General features: G+C 35.1%; 2 protein-coding genes across 2 annotated transcripts; one reads left to right on the top strand and one right to left on the bottom strand.

Annotated features, from left to right (window-relative positions):
• The first annotated feature begins 4,646 nt into the window (after positions 1-4,646).
• On the top strand, positions 4,647-12,262 carry LOC110097636 (single-stranded DNA-binding protein WHY1, chloroplastic). Its single transcript, XM_020824140.2, has 7 exons — positions 4,647-5,006; positions 5,086-5,180; positions 5,290-5,382; positions 6,049-6,143; positions 10,275-10,348; positions 11,506-11,594; positions 12,131-12,262. Exons 1-7 carry the CDS (start codon positions 4,775-4,777, stop codon positions 12,248-12,250), a joined length of 798 nt encoding a protein of 265 aa, XP_020679799.1. The 5' UTR covers positions 4,647-4,774; the 3' UTR covers positions 12,251-12,262.
• Positions 12,263-14,941: 2,679 nt separating this feature from the next.
• On the bottom strand, positions 14,942-17,427 carry LOC110097633. The gene has a single exon (XM_020824135.2). It carries the CDS (start codon positions 17,314-17,316, stop codon positions 15,298-15,300), a length of 2,019 nt encoding a protein of 672 aa, XP_020679794.1. The 5' UTR covers positions 17,317-17,427; the 3' UTR covers positions 14,942-15,297.
• Positions 17,428-21,333: the final 3,906 nt, after the last annotated feature.

Consider the following 21,333-nt stretch of genomic DNA (forward strand, 5'->3'; position numbering starts at 1 on the left):
ATCGAGCATGATAATTGAATAATTTTCTATACAATATCAATAGAAAATCTTATTTAGCAAAATTCACAGTTTTAAAACATACTCAAATTATCAAGGATTATGTAAAACATTTTCTCAAAACTTCAATTATGCAACAACATTTTTTTTCAAATTATTTTCTATTAAAAAAATCACTTAATTGTCAAAATTTTTGATATAAAAATTTCGATAAATACTCAAAACATTTAAAATCTCAAACTATCTATTGTATGAGTTATATCATGGTGGATGTATTTATTTTTTAATATATATTATATTTCAAATGTTATTGAAATTTAAATCGGAACAAATATTTTTTCATTATGGCTAAATAAATAAACAATAAAGAAGACTTAAACGTTGGATTGAAGAGAATGCAGCAAAAGTTATCAGACTTTGGATGAATCTCGTAAGAAAAAAACAAAATAACTGCTCATCGTGGCCACGTTTGCACGTCCATAACATCCGACAGTAGGCGTCCAATTCAAAATCAAAGGAGGCAGTTTGGACAGTAAGAAGAGATTGAGTTTCTCTGGCTTGGCTCTAGGGTTTTCTGCTCGGCAATCCTGCGTTCTGTATCTCGGCGAATTGAAACAACAAATCAACAGCAAGTCCTCACCTCCGGCCGGCTTCCTTCCGCCTCCGTCAACCTCACGCAAGCGAAGTCCGACCCAGCAGCCCGATTTCCTGTTCGTTTGGCTCACGCAAGGTAGAAGTCCGCCTCCTACGCGACTCCTGAACGGCTGAATTGATCACGCCTCGATCGCCCTAACCGGTCAAGTCCCTATTCCGTCTCCGGCGAAGCCTCTCTTCTGATCAGACGAGCCTCCGTGCGACACCAAACCACGCCTACCTGCTCTCTGTGTTCGGCCAAGAGGCCTCCGGCGAACAAAGCCAACCCCGCCTTCCTGCATTTTGGCTTTTGCTTGGTCCGTTCCACATGCCCAAGCCTAAGGATTTTTTAGTCCAAACGGACAACAGAGAGGAAATGGATATATCTTAATTATTTATTATTAACAGAACAATAATAATAATTTTTATTATTATTTTATTATATTGTTAATAATGATTGTTATAAATTACTTTTTTTTTAAAAAAAAGAAAGCTAATGCGCATGGTCATCAAATTACAAGAATTGAAGGAAGTCCCGGGGTTGATTCGGTCCCCTGAAGCCCTCGGCCGTCAATATGATCTGGCTAAGAGATCGAAGACATAAAGACACTAATTGGATCGATTTGCTCTCCCAATCTCCTCATCGTTGATTTGCTCCGACCGAGTCGAGCCAAAAGGAAAAATGCCATCCCTTACTTCCCGGTGCCAGGAGGGGACACCGGGAGGCTGTTGAAATGTTATCAAAAATTCTGGACTTAAACAAATTGGAGAGCATTCAATTCAATTAATTTAAAACTTCACGATTAAAATTCAAGTGATCAATCAACCAAAATATAAGTGTTTAATAATTGATTAAAACATGATTAAAGAAAGCTTGGGATATTTGATTAACTCAAACAATTAAAGTGTTTAATTGAATAATTTAATCGGACAAATTTTAATTAAAAATGATTAATTTAAACTTTAACCATGATAAAAACCGCAATTTGACTAGTTAACGTTTGAAAAAAAGGGAAAATTGAAATCAGAAAACCTGCAGTGGTGCAAGTGGGGGTGTCAATTCGGGTCAATGGTCGGGTTTGGGTCGAACCTGCAACTGACCCAGCACTATTCAGGTCAACCCGAACCCGACCCGTTTTTAAAAACGGGTCAGGTTTCCGGACCCGAACGAATGACCTGGGGTTGACCCAAAATTGCTAGTTTTCGAGTCAAAACGGGTCAATCTCTGATTTTCGGGTCAAATATGAGTTTTTGTGTCGGGTCAATTTTGGGTTGTTGTCAACCCGAACCCAATCCGATTTTTAAAACGGGTTGATTTGTTGAACCCGAACTCGGATTTTTCCCGGACCGGTTCGGGTCGTGTTTCGGATCATGTCAAAAATTGACACCCCTAGGTGCAAGCTTAGTTGAATTTGGAAACATCAATTAAATAATTAACTAATGACTCACTAATCAAACAATCTTAATTAAGATTCAGAAGTCTAAATTAACTAAACCTGTAATGAAAATAATAACTAAGTAATTAACTAATCCATTTAAGCAGCAATTAATTAAGCAATTAATTAACTAAGACTCAATTGAAACCAAATAAAAAATAAAAATCTCAATCGCTTTTGAATTTTTAATTTGAAGATCAATTTAATCAGAAATTAGAAATTCGAGCTGTTTTTTTAGTTCGATTTAACTGCTTGTATATCAAACCTAATTAATTAAAAAAAATTCATTTTAATCAATTGGTTTTAAAACATCTGATTAAAAGAATTAATTAAGTATATAATTTTAATTACTTAAATTAAAACTTTAACTTAACTGATCAAATTAAATAAGTTAAAGTTAAAATCATTTAATTAGTAAAATCAACTAACTAATTAACAAAGCTCTCCAACCGAGCAGCTCTCCAATAGCTCTACAACTAAGCAACCCAAACACAATGCTCACAACAACCCTGAAACTCTCTCCAACAAGCAACCTTAGACCCTCTCTGGCCTTTAACAATAAGCCCAACTGTACTTGCCAGAGGGCTCCCTAAACCGCTGACTACGAGCACTTACAAGCAAGCAGATAAAAGTCAGCACAATTACAAATAAAAAATTGAATGATGTAAAAAATAAGTCTAACTACTACAAGCAAACTAAAGTGCTGAAAGTAGAGCAACAAATTATTGTAGTTAAAAACAAACTACAAGACACTAACATAAACATCTAGGGAGTAAAGTGTCTAAAGGTATGCCTTAGCTAATTTGAGTCTTATAGGTTACTTCGAACGGTAGTAGCAAATCCTATCGACAATTCTTTCACTTAATATCTCGGAAGCAACCTAGGGGCATCTTAATATATAGGACTAAGTTGTAAGACCTGTCATTTGAGCTACTTCTAAGAGAAATAGTAAGACATGCATGTTAGAGAACTTCTAAATTAACGACCCTAAATAAAAAAAAAAATTTCAAATCCTTGACAGTCTTATTTATAAGAACTATGTTGTAAGACCCGCCACTATGCAACTTTCAATGAAAGCCGTAAGTCCGATTTTAGGGGAAATTGTAGGTAAAAATAACCTAATATTTAATCCCTGATACACCTCTAAAATCGGCCACTTTTAATAGAAGCCGTAAGTTCGACCCTCGAGGGAAATGTTTAGGTAGTAACATAACCCTAGACTTCTTACTGGTGCATCCTAGTCTATATGGCTAGGTTGTAAGACCCAGCTCTGGGCCACTTAGTTTACAAAACTAGGCCGTAAGACCCATCCATTGGCTACTTCTAATAGAAGTCATGAGACCCACTCATACCCAAAATCTTTGAGCTACCTCCAATAGAGGTCGTAAGACCTACTATTAGGGCTACTTTCAAATGAAAATCATAAGTATCTACATAAATCTAAGCACACGAGCAACTCCTAATTGGAGTTATAAGCCCCAAACTAAATAAATTAACATGCAACTCCCAACTGGACCTGTAAGCCCAAACTAAACAAATTAACGAGCAACTTCTAAGGAAGCCAAAAGCCCCAGCCCAAATTAAATTAAAATAAAATTCACACATCTCCATTTCAGTCAACTTGAGATCTTTAAGAGGATGCAATCCATTATTGTTAATCAGATTCCAAGGACACTACAATTAATGGTTGTTTGTATTGGTAGACTGAACCCACGGTATGCCCGAGATGATGAAACCATGGGATCTTGATAGGGTGCATCTTCATCCCCCATAACAAAATTTAAAACTCTAGAATTTTGTTTCACATTCTCACACTCATTACACAAAGCTAAGTATATTTCATTCTTAATCGAGAGTGTTCTTTTATTGCATTACGAGGGTAATTAAATACGAGGGCTTGCGTGGTTTAGTAGGGCTGTTTGGATTGTTTCGTGCGTCTCCGCTCTGGGTTTTAGGGCTTCGCCCTAAAATCCCTCTGGCGGCGCCTCCGCTCGTCCGCCTGGGCTTTGTGCGTCTGGTTGTTTCTCCGTCAGTTTACTTGCGTTTTTCTTTTTTTGGCTTCGATGGCGTCTTCTCGCCTCCGGGATCCTGGTTTCCTCTCAGGCTCTTCGCCTCTTTCGTTTAAACAAGCATTGTTTGGTACTTCTTCTACTTCTTTGGTTTTTCCTGAACTAAAGGTTTCTTCTTTCAAAGGCATGCCTTCTTTATGGATTTCGGAGATGGAAATTGAGTCTTTAGCTGCCTCGTTTGAATTAAAATACGAGGGCTTGCGCTCATAGAAAATAGAACCTAGATCTAAATAAACCCTAAAATTATTTTCAGGGGAAATCTAGTTAAATTTTAAACTCAATCTACCTCTGCGAGAATTTAAGGGAACCATAAATTCGTGAGAGCGAGGTTCATACGTGTTGCTGTAAAGATAAATTTTTCGGGGCGATCAAATGCACATAATTTTCAAGATAAATTATTACACTACACAAAATATTAGTTTTTGAGAAATTAAATATAAACTCGTGCATAATACATAAGCAAACTGCAAACTCAAAATCTGATGATTGAGATGATAAGCTAAATTTTCCCAAAGATGATAAGCTAAAGGTATGAAAAGCCAAAATATAGAATGTACAAACGGTCGACCCAACCCTAGAAGATAAAATCTCAAAGTCACAGGAAGATTGGAGCTCTAAATCGAAAACACTGAGCTAAAGATGCCGCTTTTCGCGTCTCAAACCGTTCTCCACAGCTCGCATCAACCTCCCTCGCTCCTCTACCCCTCAAATCCTCTTCGAAGTTACAGTTCCATTCCCCAAACCCTAAACCTAACCCTAAAAAAGAAGACAAAGCTCCATGTGAGCAGCCGCCGCTCGGACTATTTCGAGCAGCAGAGGGTCGCCCCTCGTGCGCCGGAGGAACGCTCCTTCACGGCTCAGTCTCCCGGAAGTAAGAGCTTTGGAGATTATCTTCCTCTAAGTTATCGTTTTTATAGTTGGTACTAGTCGTTGTCCTTTCTTATTCTCAGCTCAGCCTACTAGGGTTTACGCGGGTTACTCTATCTACAAGGGAAAGGCTGCTCTATCACTGGAGCCAAAGTCGCCTGAGTTCGCCCCTTTAGATGTGAGTGTGTTTTTCGAACTCAGGAAAGTTCTATTTGCTTGGAAAGTTTGAATTTTTTTTTTCTTTCTGATTTTGCTTTATTGTGATCGTTGGGTTTGCTTGATTCCAGTCTGGGGCTTTCAAGGTGTCAAAGGAGGGTTTTGTTCTTCTCCAGTTTGCACCCGCAGTTGGGACAAGGCAATATGATTGGAACCGGAAGCAGGTTTGGTTATATGCTGACATTACAATTTTAGACATGAATATGCCCTTTTTATCTTTTTGAATTTGCATTATTAGATCATGGACCAAAGTTGAGGCAAACTGGCGTTTTTTATCACCAAGTCCCTTTTATGCATGACCATGGGGCGGAAAACCCAGAAGTATAGCACCTTATATCCAAAATGGACGTATGGTTCTTGATTCCTGCAAAACAAAAACTTATAAAAGTACCATTGCTTGTATTCAGGGCAAGGCATTTTACCGGTGTTGATATCTGTAGTATATTACATAACAAGTCTGAACCATTGTTTATTGTTGTTCTCAAACCTTTTTAGCATAAATTGTTGCATATTAATACCAAATATCCATTCATATGGTGTGGCTTTGTACCAGTCATTTTTAATTTGAGCTGAAGGATTGTTCTTTTCAAGCTCTAACTGCATTTATCTCATAAATGGATTCTATGACTTTGAAAATTCATTGACTATGCCGCATAACATCTCCTTGTCATGTACATGTATCTTATCCGACTAAAACAAATTTCCATATCATTAAATCTTGGGCTTTTCTGCCATATATGGCGATTTTCACGTAGTTCTTTTGCATTTAATGCTTGGTTGAACATTCTGCATAGAATAAATTCAGTACTCAATTCCAATACTTTGTTTAGGTTTTCTCCTTATCTGTCGGTGAGATTGGAACACTGATGGGTCTTGGTGCAAAGGATGCTTGTGAGTTCTTTCATGATCCCTTTAAAGGGAAAAGGTAAATGATCAAGCATTGACCCCATTACTATTAGATTTAGAAGTCAACTGCTCGTATGCTTTGCTAATGGGCTGTTTATTACATTGTAATTGTTCAGAAGTGGCATTAAGTGAGTTCCGGAACTAATTTTCATGAAAGTGAGTTACATTCATGTTTTGTTAATCAAGATTAAGTTTTTGTGTTTTTTTTTGAGTTGCAAGGAGTTGTGGAAATAATTTTCAATTAATTGTAATGTTTATTTTGAATGGAGTGCATGGACGGTGGCATGCTTTTTCCATATTAAACTTATCAGCCACTACACCCATGAAAGTTACAAATCACCTAATTTGCATAAATTTTAATTATATTTAAGTTTGCAATTTTAATTATATTTAAGTTTGCAAATGTAAATTTATAATTAGCTATATTTACTATAAATATATAGACACAAATTTGTTGGTAATTAGTTTATAAATACGTGTCTACACTTTCCAAGCTTAATGTTTTTAATATACCCTTTTTCTAATCCATTTTATTAAACTCTTTTTTCGTCTTTAAAAAACTAACTATTAGTCATATTGTTAAACTTGATCTATACCATCTATAAAAGTTATAGGTTAATTTATCATTGAATTTCATGATAATTTATCTGTCAATTAAGTACTTTCAAGAATTTAGTAACTAATAAATTGTATTGTAATAATGCATTTTTTTCAAAAATATTGGTTCTAAATTAATCCTGAATGTTCTATCTAGAAAACCAAGATTTATGCTTCTACAAACATAATATAACTATTGTAGAACAAGATAATACTCCTTTTGAATCAACACACCATCTGAGCATTGTCTACAACAACAACAACAAGTCTTTAATCCCACTATATGGGGTCGGCTGCATGAATCCTTTTTCTCCTTTGTGTCCTATTAAGGGTCAAATTCTCATCTAAATCTAATAAAGAAAGGTCATTTATAATATTTTCTAACCAAGTCTTTTTAGGTCTATCCCCACCTTTCTTAATACAAGTCAAATCTAATACATCTACTTTCCTAACCGGGTCATTGGAAGGCCGTCGTTTTATGTGACCATATCATCTAAGGTGACTCTCTCTAATCTTATCTTATACTGGAGCTACTCCAACCTTTTCACATATATGCATATTTCATATTCAATCTTTAAGAGTAAAGCCACTCATCCACCTGAGCATCCTCATCTTTGCAAAACTTAACTTAATATTATGCTTCTCTTTTAATGGCCAACATTCTGCACCATAAAGCATTGCATGTCTCACTACCATCTTATAGAATTTTTCCTTAAGTTTGAGAGGGATCTTTCTATCACATAACAAGCCCGATGCATTCCTCCACTTCAACCATCCAACTTGAATTCTACTAATAATATCCCCATCTATTTCACCATCATATGAGCATTGTCTAATTATGATAAAACAACACAATGCTCCTCTTGAATTTACACCATTTGATTATTTTATAATTTGGGGTGACTATCCAAAGAATATCATGTCCAACACCAATCTTAAAGAAATCCAATGGTTTGATTCAGATCTATAATTACGTGAAACTAAAAGTCCAATGCCTCAATCCCCTTCATCCATTACCACATTAGTATGATGTTCTAGCTCTAATCTTGAAGATGAGTTGTCTTGATCATCAACCCTCAAATAAACTAAATAAGCAAAATATTCCTCAATCAACTATCTTTTTGTATAGCATAGATCTCAAAGATGATATATCTCCTCCATCCATCATTCACGTCGCCAAAAGCTACAAAATGCCCTTCGTCGAAAAAAACTATGAATTCCTTCAAGTGAAAAGGTAAATATTTATTCAAATATCTCTTTTCTCTCTAGAAAAGGTTATGCTGAGTCATCCTTTTCTTCAAGCATGCTTGTTGAATTGAGTGTCAGTGTATCTTTACAGGGAAATAGGGGCAGATTCACAATTTCTTTGGTTGTATGTATGAAAAAAGTGAGGTTGTCATGGATAGCGTATTCTAAAAATTGTTTACAATGTCTGTTCATTTTCAACACAAGTTAATAAGTATATAAAGTTTTTTTATATTGTGCAAAAGTTGGTCTTTTAAATTATCCATGTGAATGCATAAATTTAGATTGGAATGACACCGTTAACTTTGATTTTCTATCTGGAAATCATCTATAAGTTTTTTCTTTTGCATGTTTATGTACACCATTATTTTCTCTTATAAACTCCATGCATCGGCAAGTTACCATAGATTCTTCTAAAATGTAAGTTTAGTTATTTTATATAAAATAACTCACGATCACTTGTCTTTATTTTTCAATTAAAGGCTTTATTGGTTAAAATATAATAATGTTTTCAAATTAATTAGACTCAAGCCTTGCTTGACCACTATTATTAGCGACAACATTACAACTACTTAGGTACTAAATTGAGTAAATATTTTGACTATTCGGTTGCATCATGCATACTAGAAAAGGCACAATGTGCATGATATAATGCTAAATCATATTATTAAAGTTTTTTTTTCATGAGAACAAAAATAGTAGTCTTATTGCACATGAGATTGAGGATGTAATTCTTGCAGATAGAAGGAATGCCAAATAGATTGTATGAGGTTCACATGAATAAATGGTATGTAGGATGCGAAGACGAATTATAATGTGGGGTGAGTGTAGGGTGAGACTTTATGTAAGTGATAGAGGGTTATTTTATCAATTATGAGTATTTTTAATAAGTATGATTTTGCACAACCACATCTGTTCCTTCTCGGTTTGTCCAATTGGAAGATGAATTCTAGCTTTTTGGAGTTGTTTCTAAGCATCAACTAAAAATAGATGGAGGTACTCATTTTTTGCCACTACTAGAACCTATAATGAAAAAACCCTAGAATACAATCTTTTGGGTGTTAAAGATAGGATTAGCTCATGGAGGTAGAATTGAACAATGTCTGTCTTAGAAAGGAGGTAAGGTAGGGGTGTCAAAATTTGACCCAACCCGTCAAACTAACCAAAAAATTTCAAGTTCGGGTTAACTCGTTTAATAAAAAGGTCGGGCTCGGGTCAACCTGCCAACCCGAAATTAACTCGATTTTTGAGCCGGATTGGGCGGAACATCGCATCAAGCGAGCTCCCATTATCGTTGATGAAAGGAAACGAACAAAGAACCGTCGAAGGAGGTGAAGGTCATCGAGCTATAGTGGCTTCCCAGATAGGAAGGGAACATCGAACACTTGAAGTAGGCAAAGAGGAATGTGATTTTCATCGGATGAATTACGGGATTGGCCGAAGAAGCACACTAAATAGGAGAAAGACGCTTACAGATACCATCGCAATGAGTGAGCTCCTGTAGCCTATCGTCGTTGAAGGAGATGAAGTTCACAACTTTCATTTCGGGTCAACAGGTCTGGTCGGGTTGGTGGTTGGTATGAGATTATGACTATTTTAACTAAATGAATCGGGTTCGAGTCAGACGTATTAAGAGCAGGTCAATTTCAGGTTGTACCAGAACTAACCCGAAACCCATTTTGACACCCCTAAGGTAAGGGAGGGGTTTCAAGGGTGAGGCAATTCAACAAAGATGGTGGGTTTGTGACAGAGGAAGTGGTGGTCGATAATTTGAGGTAATGTAGTATTTTTGGAGAAGGGGGAGTTATAACCATATAAAGCAGGTACTAGTGCAAAGGAGTGCGGGTGAATGAGAGGATAGTGGGGGAGAGACACCATGTAACTTATAGGGGATTTGGAGGAGAGCTGGTGGCTGGTGATAGCCATGTATGGAGGCAAGAGCAAGATTTGAACTTGAGAGATGAAAAAAGAAAGGTTTGAAGATAGCTTCAAATCTGGCATTGTTGGTTCCAATCTCAGATGCAAAATGTTAAGGGTTGATATTAGGTTGATAATTAATTGTAGAATTTGTTGTCAACACTAATGAAATGATTTTTTTTTTGTTTAATGACTATTGACACTTTTATGACACTTTCTTTAATATGCATTAAATTTAAACCCTATATGTTGATTTTAATTGAATCAGTTTGGTAATTGTTCGTCTATTTGGCATCTCATTTGTTGACAAAATTTTTCTGTAGATGCCTTTTGTTTTTTCTATTGTCAAGCTTCCTGATCTTGGACTAAGTTATTGTCTCTTTGGTGGCAGTGAAGAAGGCAAAATCAGAAAGTTATTAAAAGTGGAACCTCTTCCGGATGGCACTGGTCATTTCTTTAATCTCAGTAATTCTCGGCATCCTTGAAACTGTATTATATGTTGCAGATGTGCAAATCTTTCAATAGGAAAAATTTGAAATGTCATCATCTTTAGTCTTATCCCCACTATTTTGGAGGTGCTACTGCCACTTGAGGCGTTAAACTCATTATTCCTAAATCATTTATATCCTTTTCTTTGCATCCAGCGCTCGTGCTACCGCCTGTTTCCACCGTTAATGTTGACCTCCGCCCCACTCATCACCTCCCTTACCATCCTCCTCGCTTGAGCCCATCTACTCTTATAGATCAAAGCCTTGCATTGGGTACCCATACTCACACCCACCCATTGGGTATGGGTACGCCCATGGCCTTGTGGGTGGGTATGGCTCAATACTCAACATCAGAGGATAAATCAATTTACATTGCTAATCACCATATATCTTATATTACAATAATCCTCACTACATAGTGTGCAACACTTAACCACGTTACGACTACGATAAATTTTGATATGCGGCTAAAGGACAACAAGCCTTAAGGCCATCAGTCCGTGGCAGACTGTGTTCAAAGAGCATGGAAAGTGGGTGGGTATATGTGGGTACGGCATCCCGAAAGTCATCATGGGTGGGCGTAGGTGGGTGAAGCCCGTCCGAGTAAAGCATGAGTATCCAATAGATATCCAACCAGGACCCCATGTAGGGCTTTGTTATAGATGCATGCCTTACCTGCCACCTCGTCTTTATCCCCATTGACCTTTGCATTGTCCATTGCCTCCCTTGTCATCAAGCTTTTGCAAAGATAGAGAGAAAGAGGGAGAAGGAATATTTGTATTGGATCCTAACAAACAAACAAAAAATGTTTACATTTGCTTTGCATATGAACAAGTAACTCTCTAAAATTCAAATAAAATTGCTTTCTAAATGCATCCAACCAAACATTCTCTTAGGTTTCATTTGGGATGGCTTTCTTCTTGCTTCTTAAAGCAGCTCTTTAGTAAAAAAAAATAATAATTTTACTAAAAAGCTGTTTTAAGAATCAGGAAGAAAGTTGTCCAAAATGAAGCCTAATAAACTTTGCTGCTTTCACTGATGAAATCACTGGAAAATTAAGATTGAAATATTTCTCGACTTCCCTGATAGTTTATTTTATACTTTTGCTGATTTAAATATTTCTTTATATTATAGATGTTCAGAACCGTCTCCTGAATGCTGATGAAAGCATCTACATCCCTATTGCGAGAGCTGAACTGATCGTGATGAACTCAGCTTTCAGTGTATGAGTACCCACCTTACTCTTTCCTTGTCTCATTTAGTACAAATCCTTCTATGATTATAGATCTGCCCAGAATGATATTAGTATTTATATTGGACTAATGCTGAAACAACCGGCTGAAAAGGTTGCAGAATAGTCTTTTTTCTTAACTATTCATAAAAATAATTGAAGTTCGGTGAGTTCTATGTAGGAGAAATTATTAGGTACGGAGACCGGATGTAGAGTTGCATTCGGACTCCAATAAAATGTTGACACGGAGTTGCATCTGGACTCCAATAAAATGTTGATACGTGGATATTCATTTGGATTTTTTTTTTAACTTTTATATATTTAATTGTCAGCGGAACTTTAAGTCAAGTGCATCAAAAGCGCAGTCAAAGCGCTGGTAAAGTGCATATGTCCGGCCTCTGCACCTAATAATTTCTCTCTATATAATCTTGCACAGAAAATTCGGTCATTTTACATGAAAAAAAAAAAAAAAGGCCAGGCCGAGTTTATGAAGCCATCAAATTACCACTTTTCTCTTCCATTATGCAGTTTATACTGCCATACCTGTTGGGCTGGCATGCCTTCGCAGATACCATTAAACCGGACGACAGTATCAGATCTAACCTCACAAGCTCAAGATCAGGGCCTGAACTGGAGTGGGGAAGATAGAACTATTTTCCTGGAAAATATCCTGGAAAAAAGCAAAAGAATGATCTGAATGCTTAGAATTCAGCTCTTTCTGTAAGGGAAGCAGGTCCTGCTATTGGTCTCCATGCAAAATTTTTCTGCTACAAAAGATTTTTGCTGGTTTAATTTTTCACTGTTTGCAACCAGTTTTTTATTTTGTTGTATAAGCTTTATTTATCAGTTTGTATATTATTGACATTTAGTTTTTAAAGATGATTAAAAATTAGTTTTGGTTAACTCAGTTTGTTTTGATATTTGTTTATTTGCTGGAAAAAAATTTGTTGGAAAGATGACTTTGAATGATAATGTGACCTTGGGGGTGGGGGGGATTAAATATTGTATTATTTTTATTTATTCTCTATGTAACTTTGTGTATGAATATCCATGGAAAAATCAATTAATCCAAGCTTTTGCATGTCACTTATTTTTAAATGTTATCAGGGGGCCAACATGTTAGGGTTTTTTTTTTCTTTCCAACTTCTATTATCCCTCCATTTCATTCTTACCCTACTTATCTCCAATTTCTTTGACTTCCCTTCCAAATAGCCAACCATCATAAATTTTGAAAATCAGATTAAAGTTTCGTTTGGAACAATTTTCTTACAGCTTCTCAAAATAATTTTCTAATACAAAAAAAAAAATTGTACTAAAATATTGCTTTAAGAAGCAGCAAGAAAATCGTCACAAACGAAGCTTAAAGAAGAGCTTCATAAGCTAGAAATCTTGTAGCAATTGAATGAAAAAAACTACTTGAAGTGGTCTCAAATTATGAAGATATTTTTGGAAGAAAACAGAAATATTCATCATCTTGTGGATCGCCATCTGAAGCTGAAAGACCCAAAGTATATGATTATGTAATTGCTATAGAACACTATTATGCCTAAAATTAGTAGGTTATAAATATTCCTCATAAACACAAACGATGATTTCAAAATAAACAAAATCAAGAAGACCATACGCTAATCAATAAAATACTCCACCAATGAAAATATTATAATTCTCATTAATATATTAATAATATAACAGTTACAATTGATGATAATGAAGAAAAAGAATGATCAAACAAAAGCTAGTTGAAGAATTTGAAATAAAAAAAATTGGGCACACTCAAATACTTCTTGGGTTTATAGATTTCTCAATCCAAATATAAAATTCTTGTCTCAACAAGATATGTTATGAATCCATTAATGAAAATAAAAATGATTGATTACAAGTATTGTAAAACCCTAACTGAACTAGACCAAAAATTGAACATATATCCATCAAACATATGTCCTATCAATTTATGTAAGAATCAAAAAATTTTACCTTCAAATTGCTTATAGAGCTCTCATGTACCTAAAATTAAATCCCAAAAATATAAAATTCTACAAATTGACGGTTATACTAATGCTGATTATGCAGAATCACCAATAGATAGGAGATGCACATTTAGGAGGAAACCATATTTATATAGGGAATCAAGAAATAATATCTTGTCTCAAGATCAAGTGTAGAACCTAAATTCATAGTAATAGCTCAAGATATATGTGAACTCTTATAGATTAATTTTACAACAACAAAATCAAGCCATTGTCCCACACTACATGAGGTCAGCTATATGAATCTTTTTTCTCCATTGTGTTATGTTAAAAGTCGAATTCTCATTTAAATCTAAAAAAGAAAAATCATTTCTAATATTTTATAACCAAATCTTTTTAGGTCTACATCTACCTTTTTTAACATAAGTCAAATCTAATACCCACCGTTTTATGTGACCAAACCATCTAATAGAATAGAATATATATAATTAATAGAATAAATGCTTAGTAATAAGTTCCATTTTTTGTAGATGTAAAAATTACAATGATCAATCTTTTGCTCTTGCGCGATAATGCAATTGACATTTCAATGTAAAGTAGTGTGTAGTGTTTGATACATATAGGATATGACATGTGCACAACATGCTTTAGACCATAGACATTGTAGACCTGTAACTCTTGTGTTGCCTTCTATTTTTATTTTTTTATTTGTTTACTTGGTGCCACCTCATGAATTGGTTGCTCCCCCTTTCCTTTTTTTTCTTTTTATCAATCCCAATGACCCTTCAATCATGGAGTTGGTTCTTGGTACCATCAATCTTTTAGTATTCTCTATCAAACTAGATGGTATAATGCTATCATTCAAAGTTGGTTTATAATGTTTTTGAATGTAAGATTGAAAAGCTCTTTGATGACTACTGTCTACAAGTTGACTTTCTTTTGGAATATACGGGATACAATTAACCCAATTTATAGCTTCTCTTTATGAAATGTCTATCCACGTTTTCGTTTTTTATTCAATCATTGGATTAAAAGTAACATTGATGACAAATTTATTCTTCCATTCTGATTTTTAACTTTAAAAATAATTAATCTAAGTTAATTGTTGCAGAGATGAGGATGCTCAGGTGGATGAGTGGCTTTATCCTTAGAAATAGGATACAAAATGAGCATATACGTGAAAAGGTTGGAGTACCTCCAGTGGAAGAGAAGATTAGAGAGAGTCTCCTTAGATAAATGAGAGAGAGAGAGAGACTTCATTGTTCTCATTTTTATTTATTTTGGCTCTCACTTGAAGCTTAATCCTATTCAAATGCATGTGCAAGCACAACAATGATAAATATAGCAAAGTATGAATCAAAACCAAAACATAGAAATCTAAAGAAAGAATATCACTGTGAAACTGATGCTAGTCACATTATTTCACAAACTACAAAAATCATATTAAATGGCATTAAAACAATGAAAGTTCCAGGTGATAAAAGGAGAGTAAATCCACAGAAATAATCTTAATTAAGTACATGCTAAATAACTCAATGTCATTAGCACGAACTTAAAAAGGCATGAGGGTAACATGAATGGATCTTACGTGAAATCTTGAAGTTTTTTCTCTAAGATTAGAAACTCCATTCTTCATTTGAAACTGCATTTTTCATCTGCACCTGGAAGCTAAATCATACAGGATATGCTCCTGGACTGATCAAACATTCTAGAAATAAACAATACTGGTCAAAATTGTTTCCTCTTGTTCCTGAAAATTTTGTCTCTCTTGACATAGACATAGAATAATCCAAACAAAAATGCTCCAGCAATAGAAGCAGAAGCCCATGGGAATGGCGGATCTTTGAAACAAACCAATGAAGCCTCAAGCTTTTGCGTTGCCTGATAAATTAAAGTATGCAGCTCAAAAAGATCATGTTCTGAAGACCTCCAGAAATACAAAGCCTTATCATAATCCAGTTGAGACATAGCAGAAACAACCTTATCCAGCTTATACTTGAGCAAATTCCACCTCTGCACAAAATCTACGTACCTATTATCCTTAAGAACCTTCCTATCACCTCCATGTGCCTCCAATGACTCCAACAAGTCAACAGCACTGGTGATCGTATAATTCAGACAAACAAGGAGAACATTCCTTCTAGCTGCGTCCTTCTGAACAAATGAGAGGGAATATAACTCCGAGAAGGGTCCAAATGGAGTATTTCCAACACTCCAAGTGTAGTCTACAAGAGAGTTATTATGCTCTGGGCTCCATGTAATGTGAGTTGGTGCAACACCCCACATACTCTGAAGAACAGAACCAACAATTGCACGATTCAAACTACGAGTATGGGTGACCACATGCCTTCCATTACAACTGTAGTCACTCACTGTCTGAGCACTCCTAGTCCTCACTGCGATCACCATATCCTTGAAAGCCACAGCTTGGTGGAAACGGTCGAGTAAGATGAACTTGTCATAATCCAAATCAAAGACATATACAGGGAGGACTTTCCCATACTCATCATCAGAAACACCAGCTTCTCTATGTATCTCGTCCACCGAATCCGCTAGCACCTGGTGTAGATGCTTCGAGTCCAAATACTCACTAACAATCAGAGTATAATTCTCAAAGAGGAACCTTGATGTGTATGAGTTCGTCGATTTGGCGATTGCAAATGAACATATTGTGCATTCTGAATACTTCACACTGTATGAGTTCATCTTCAAAATTTGACCTTTGAAGGATAAATCACTCTCCCTGAGTGTTTTCTCAATTGAAGTCCAGTCAAGACCCCTTGGATCCCCGTTATCAGAACCATGTATATGAATGAACTGGATAAGCAACTTGTTCTCAAAGAAAACTGGAATCCTCAAAGAGGGAACCAAAAGGGACTGATACGCACCAAGTACAAGTGACGCGAGATCCGCAAGCAAGGCTTTTTCGGATCTAGGACTCTTATGAAGAGAGGCTAGAGGGTGAAACTCACCTCGGGGAAGCAACCCTTCGCCTGAAAGCGCGGGCCCGTAGTCCACTGGTCCTGCGGCGAGATCAATCCACATGTATCGTTCCTTCCCGGTCCAGATCGTTCCCAAACACTTTGAGAACGCAGGCGAAGAATCCTCGGCATCGTATGCGTACGCGTAACGCTTTGATTGCTGGTCTAAATTCAGCAAATAGATGTCGATTCCAAGAGCAGAGTTAGGTTCCTCCTTGTAGAAATCCCGACGGATGAGATCGTCGACGACGGAGTAGGGAATTGAGAAGAGGGCGCCACGGTGGAGCGGCGCCGGAGAGGATTCGAGATGGGCGCGGATGGCTTCGGAGATGTCAGATTCGAGGGGGGCAAGGGAGGGGTCAAGATGGAGCGAGTGGGAAACAGCGAGGTGGTGGGGATTGGCACCGACGACGTGGAATCGGGAGGAGGAGAGGGCAGCAGCGACGAATGAGTGGAGAATGGATGGAGCGGCGGCGGAGAAAGGTCCGACGAGCTTGATGCGGACGGGGATGGCGATTTGGTATGAGAGAAGGTGGGAGATTAAATTTTTTGGTTTGGAAATGGGGGACAGGGAAAGGGATTTCTTGAGGGAAGAGGGGAGGAAGTGGAAGGAGTCGTTAGCGGAAAAAGGGTCGCGTCGGAGCTGGTCGGAGAGGAAGGCGTCGAGGCCGAGGGTTTGGGCAGATGATTGGAGTGGGATCGAGGAGTAGGTGAAAGCGAAGGTGATAAGAAGGAGAAAGATCATGCAAAGTAGCGTTTTTCGCATGGTTGGGCGTTGAGAGAGTGGTTTGAATGGTTAGGGTTAGGGTTAGCGAATACGTGGATCGGTGGATGTGGAAGACTACGCAGAGGAAGTTCTGGGTTGCATGAGCAGGGCATTCTTTTAACAAGGCGTGCCCTGGAGTCTGGAGAAGAAGATCAAAATTATTATTATTTTTTAATTATTCTGAAAGCTATAAATCTTTTTTTTTTTTTAATTAGGTTATGATATTGTGATGAAAATCATATTAAAATGAATTTCAATCAATTTTAATTTATCATAAGATTAGTAATATAAATATAATATCTATAAGATGTATTAATCTAATATAAACTTCTAAACAATGGAGCACCTCATAATCCTCACCTTTTTTTTTTTTGAAAATTTACATACTCAACATTCAAAATATTAAAATTTACATATTTAACACTTAAATTTCATTAGTTATATACATGTCCCTTCATCATCTGTCTTATTTCCTTTCAAATATAACTAGTCATTATTTATTGCCCTTAATCTCATCACCCTTCACGCACCAGGGGTTATCATATGTATTGTTGCCCTAATTTTCCATTGCGACTTCCACAAACACACATAGATAATAAACATAATGCATTATATGCCAAAATTTTTGTATGAAAAAACTCAAATGTGGAAAAAAATGAGGCTTTCCTCAGATGAAATCACCCACTTTGTAAATATGTTGCAATAATTCGCTCTCTCCTCAATTGGAGAATACATTATTACAAAAAATGTATTACATACGTGTTTTTCACAATTTTGAGGGAGAATATTGGAGATGCGACTGATGGATGGTGTGACTCGAGCAATACTAGTTTAGAGATGGTTGTGAGGCAATAATGAAAAGATAATGGTGATCAAGCAATGACAATCAATGTTTTGAAGTAAGCTATAAAAATTATGCGGCGATTATCAAATGAATGACTATATGTAACAAATCGATAAGTATAACAATTATTTTAAAATAAAAAAAAATATGCAAATTTTGAAACGGAGCACTGCGGCATTGAGTATTTTGGCGCTCTAGTGCCCTAATCTTAAGAAAATTTGAAAATTATTTGGTGCAGCGATGCTAGGATTTCAATGCAATAATGTCATGAACTTTGCACAAGAGGGTGGATCGACAGGCTTTCCTTGAATTAAAAAGTTTATAGTGTTATCCTAGTTATAGCCTATAATTGATTGATCGAATTACGCGGATGAGTATAGGGTGGACACTCTTAAATGAATTAAAAGTCACCCATGAATTAACTTAAAATAATGAACAATGATGATAAAATAAAAATGATGATCAATTGGTCGACAATTTGAGTTAAATTAAAAGATTAATGGCCAACTAGGCTATGATTTGGGTGGAAGGATGAAAACACCACATTAAAGTTAAATGTTTTACATTGCTCTTCACAATTACATTCATGATTGCATTGACATTATATCATATGAATTAATTGATATAGAATTGATTGGATTAGCATTAATTTTGATACAATATAGCATAACATGTTCATTGATTAATCACCTTTTTTTATTAATTTTCTTATAGTTTGATAGATCTATTTTATTTTTATTGATCATAATAGTTTTATTATTGATTAATACAAATTTTATAGATTTCTTATTGATTATACTGATAGACTATTGATTGTTGATTGATATGGACTAGAAATGGGGTATGCATATTAATTTTTTTTCTTGCATTGAAAGTAGTGATAAGTTTTGTATTTTTGCTGGGCTTTGTAAGCTTATTATGTTATTTTATATGATTTTAGGTAAATGCAAGAGCCTACAGTGTGAGGCTAGATAATGATGCTAATTTAGTTTCATTTTCAGTTCTTTGATTTTATTTAATTCTATTGTAGGCTATAGTGGCTATTGCATATATATCCTTTTGATTTTGGACTTAGAAGAAATATGTGAATATTGATTGTGAAAATATAAATATATTTTCTAATGTTTATAACTATTTTTCATTAATGCAATTAGTTAGGTTTTGTTATAAATGAATATTGGCTATAAATTGAATCATAAGAAAACAATAAATGAAGAAAAGAAAAAAAGATAAAATTCTTTCACTTTAGATCTTGGGGCGTGACAATATAGGGTGACGATGGTCTTGCAAATGTATTCAAATAACTATAGTGGTTGGTAGTGATTCTTAGCATCCATGATTATGTTGAGCTTTAGATTTCTTCAAATCTCTAAGCTCACTCTAATCTCCAAATATCCCCTTAATGCGGAGAATGCAAATTTATTTATAATATTTTGAGTGTCATTTTAGTAAATGTGGCAAAATTCTACAACAATTCATTGTATTGTCGACACCTTTGATCATAAACCATTCATTTAACATCTAAGCACTTTAATGACCTTGGAATTGAATAATCTTGAACTTGTAGGATATGTGTATTCAAGGCACTTGATTTTAATATAATTGATAAATCATTGAAATCAACATAAATCTTAACAAATATTTGAAATGAAAACTTTCAAAATTAAATTTAAGGTCATCCTAACTCCAATTTCAGTTACCTTATAGTTGAACTGAACATCTAGATGAAACAAATTTAATAATATCAAAACTGGTTCAATCTAATTCAGAATGAGCCAAGATCAAACACTTGAAGCATTATTGAAAGCTTTTAGATATTAAATGGATGAAGAAATAATCTCCAAATTTGACATGTTTATAGTCAAATCAAGCATCTCGACAAGTCAAATATGAAGAGTATAAGATGGCTTAATTTTGACAACATTGATGCACTTAAATATTGGATGAATGCTTTATGATCAAGGTAATCAATATGAATTCTCATGTGGAGTATTTCAAATTATCTTCATATTTACGGGCTTGCTTCTAAAAAAGTTATAGAAAGGCCCTCCATCTCTGCATAAGGGAGGGAACATGGAACTACAACTATCACTTGAGTTTTAATAGAACTCAAAAGCTCCAAGCATCAAGCTCAAAGAATTAAATTAGAAAAAAAAATTATCTTTTATCTTTAAATGATAACAACTATAGCTATTTAATTTTTCTTTCAATAATAAAAATACTAGCAAAAATAAATTTATTGGTCAAAACATCAATATGCGTCAGTGTTCAATACCTAAAAATCATGTACACTAGCTAGGAGTCATACAAATATAACATACTGTCTACACAATCCTAATCTCAAAAGAATAACTAAAAGATAAAATGATAGTAAAACTTGAAGAATCTTATATTTGATCAGCCTCACACTCTCAAATATCTTCCCTGAGCTGAAATAATTAAATCATCATATATTTTGCGTACAAAGCCCATTAGGTTATTAGAACCCTACAACTAAACTCATAGCACAAAAAAATAAATAATATGTATGAAATCATTCAGTTCATAATAGTAGCAGTCAATATGATTATAAATTTGTGTATAAATAGTAAAATACATGCAATAATAATAAAGCATGTAAAATAGTGCAATACAAATATAAAAAAGATAAGATAAATGGTAAGGTTGTGAAATATCATTCTTCTTAAAGCAAATGTCATAGCAGTATCATCTAAATAGTAAGAAAATAATATGAATCATTAAAATGAAAAAAATATTAGAAATATATGATAATACAGTACTATCAAGGAATCATATAGAAGTGCACATGATGTTCAATTATTTTCTATTAGTCTCAAATCAGTATCTTAATCACCTGCTCATAAATAATAAATCAGTAATAAGAAATTAGTGCCTTATATATATGTCCAAGCAGTGATATTAAATAAGAAATTTCGGCTTGTGTGATATTTTTCCAGTAAGTCTTCTTAGTTTCGTACTCATGTGGCTTTGATCAATAATTAGAGTCATCACTCTTGCCCGTCGACATAGTAATTTCTCCTTATAACTCTCAATTAGTCAATCATGTGAATCAGTAGAAAATACACCACAAACCACAATATTTAAAGAAAAGTCTGTCGACCCGTCTCTTGTACTAAAATGAAATAATATCCAACCAACCTCAGTAATAAACT

The sequence above is a fragment of the Dendrobium catenatum genome, unplaced genomic scaffold, assembly GCF_001605985.2.
Source record: "Dendrobium catenatum unplaced genomic scaffold, ASM160598v2 fragScaff_scaffold_1659, whole genome shotgun sequence".
NCBI lineage: Eukaryota > Viridiplantae > Streptophyta > Magnoliopsida > Asparagales > Orchidaceae > Dendrobium > Dendrobium catenatum.

Coding starts and splice junctions, on each gene's coding strand:
- LOC110097636 (XM_020824140.2), top strand. CDS start 4,775: ATGCCGCTTTTCGCGTCTCAAACCGTTCTCCACAGCTCGCATCAACCT. Junction 5,383..6,048: donor ATGATTGGAACCGGAAGCAG/GTTTGGTTATAT, acceptor TACTTTGTTTAG/GTTTTCTCCTTATCTGTCGG. Junction 10,349..11,505: donor TGGTCATTTCTTTAATCTCA/GTAATTCTCGGC, acceptor TTTATATTATAG/ATGTTCAGAACCGTCTCCTG.
- LOC110097633 (XM_020824135.2), bottom strand. CDS start 17,316: ATGCGAAAAACGCTACTTTGCATGATCTTTCTCCTTCTTATCACCTTC.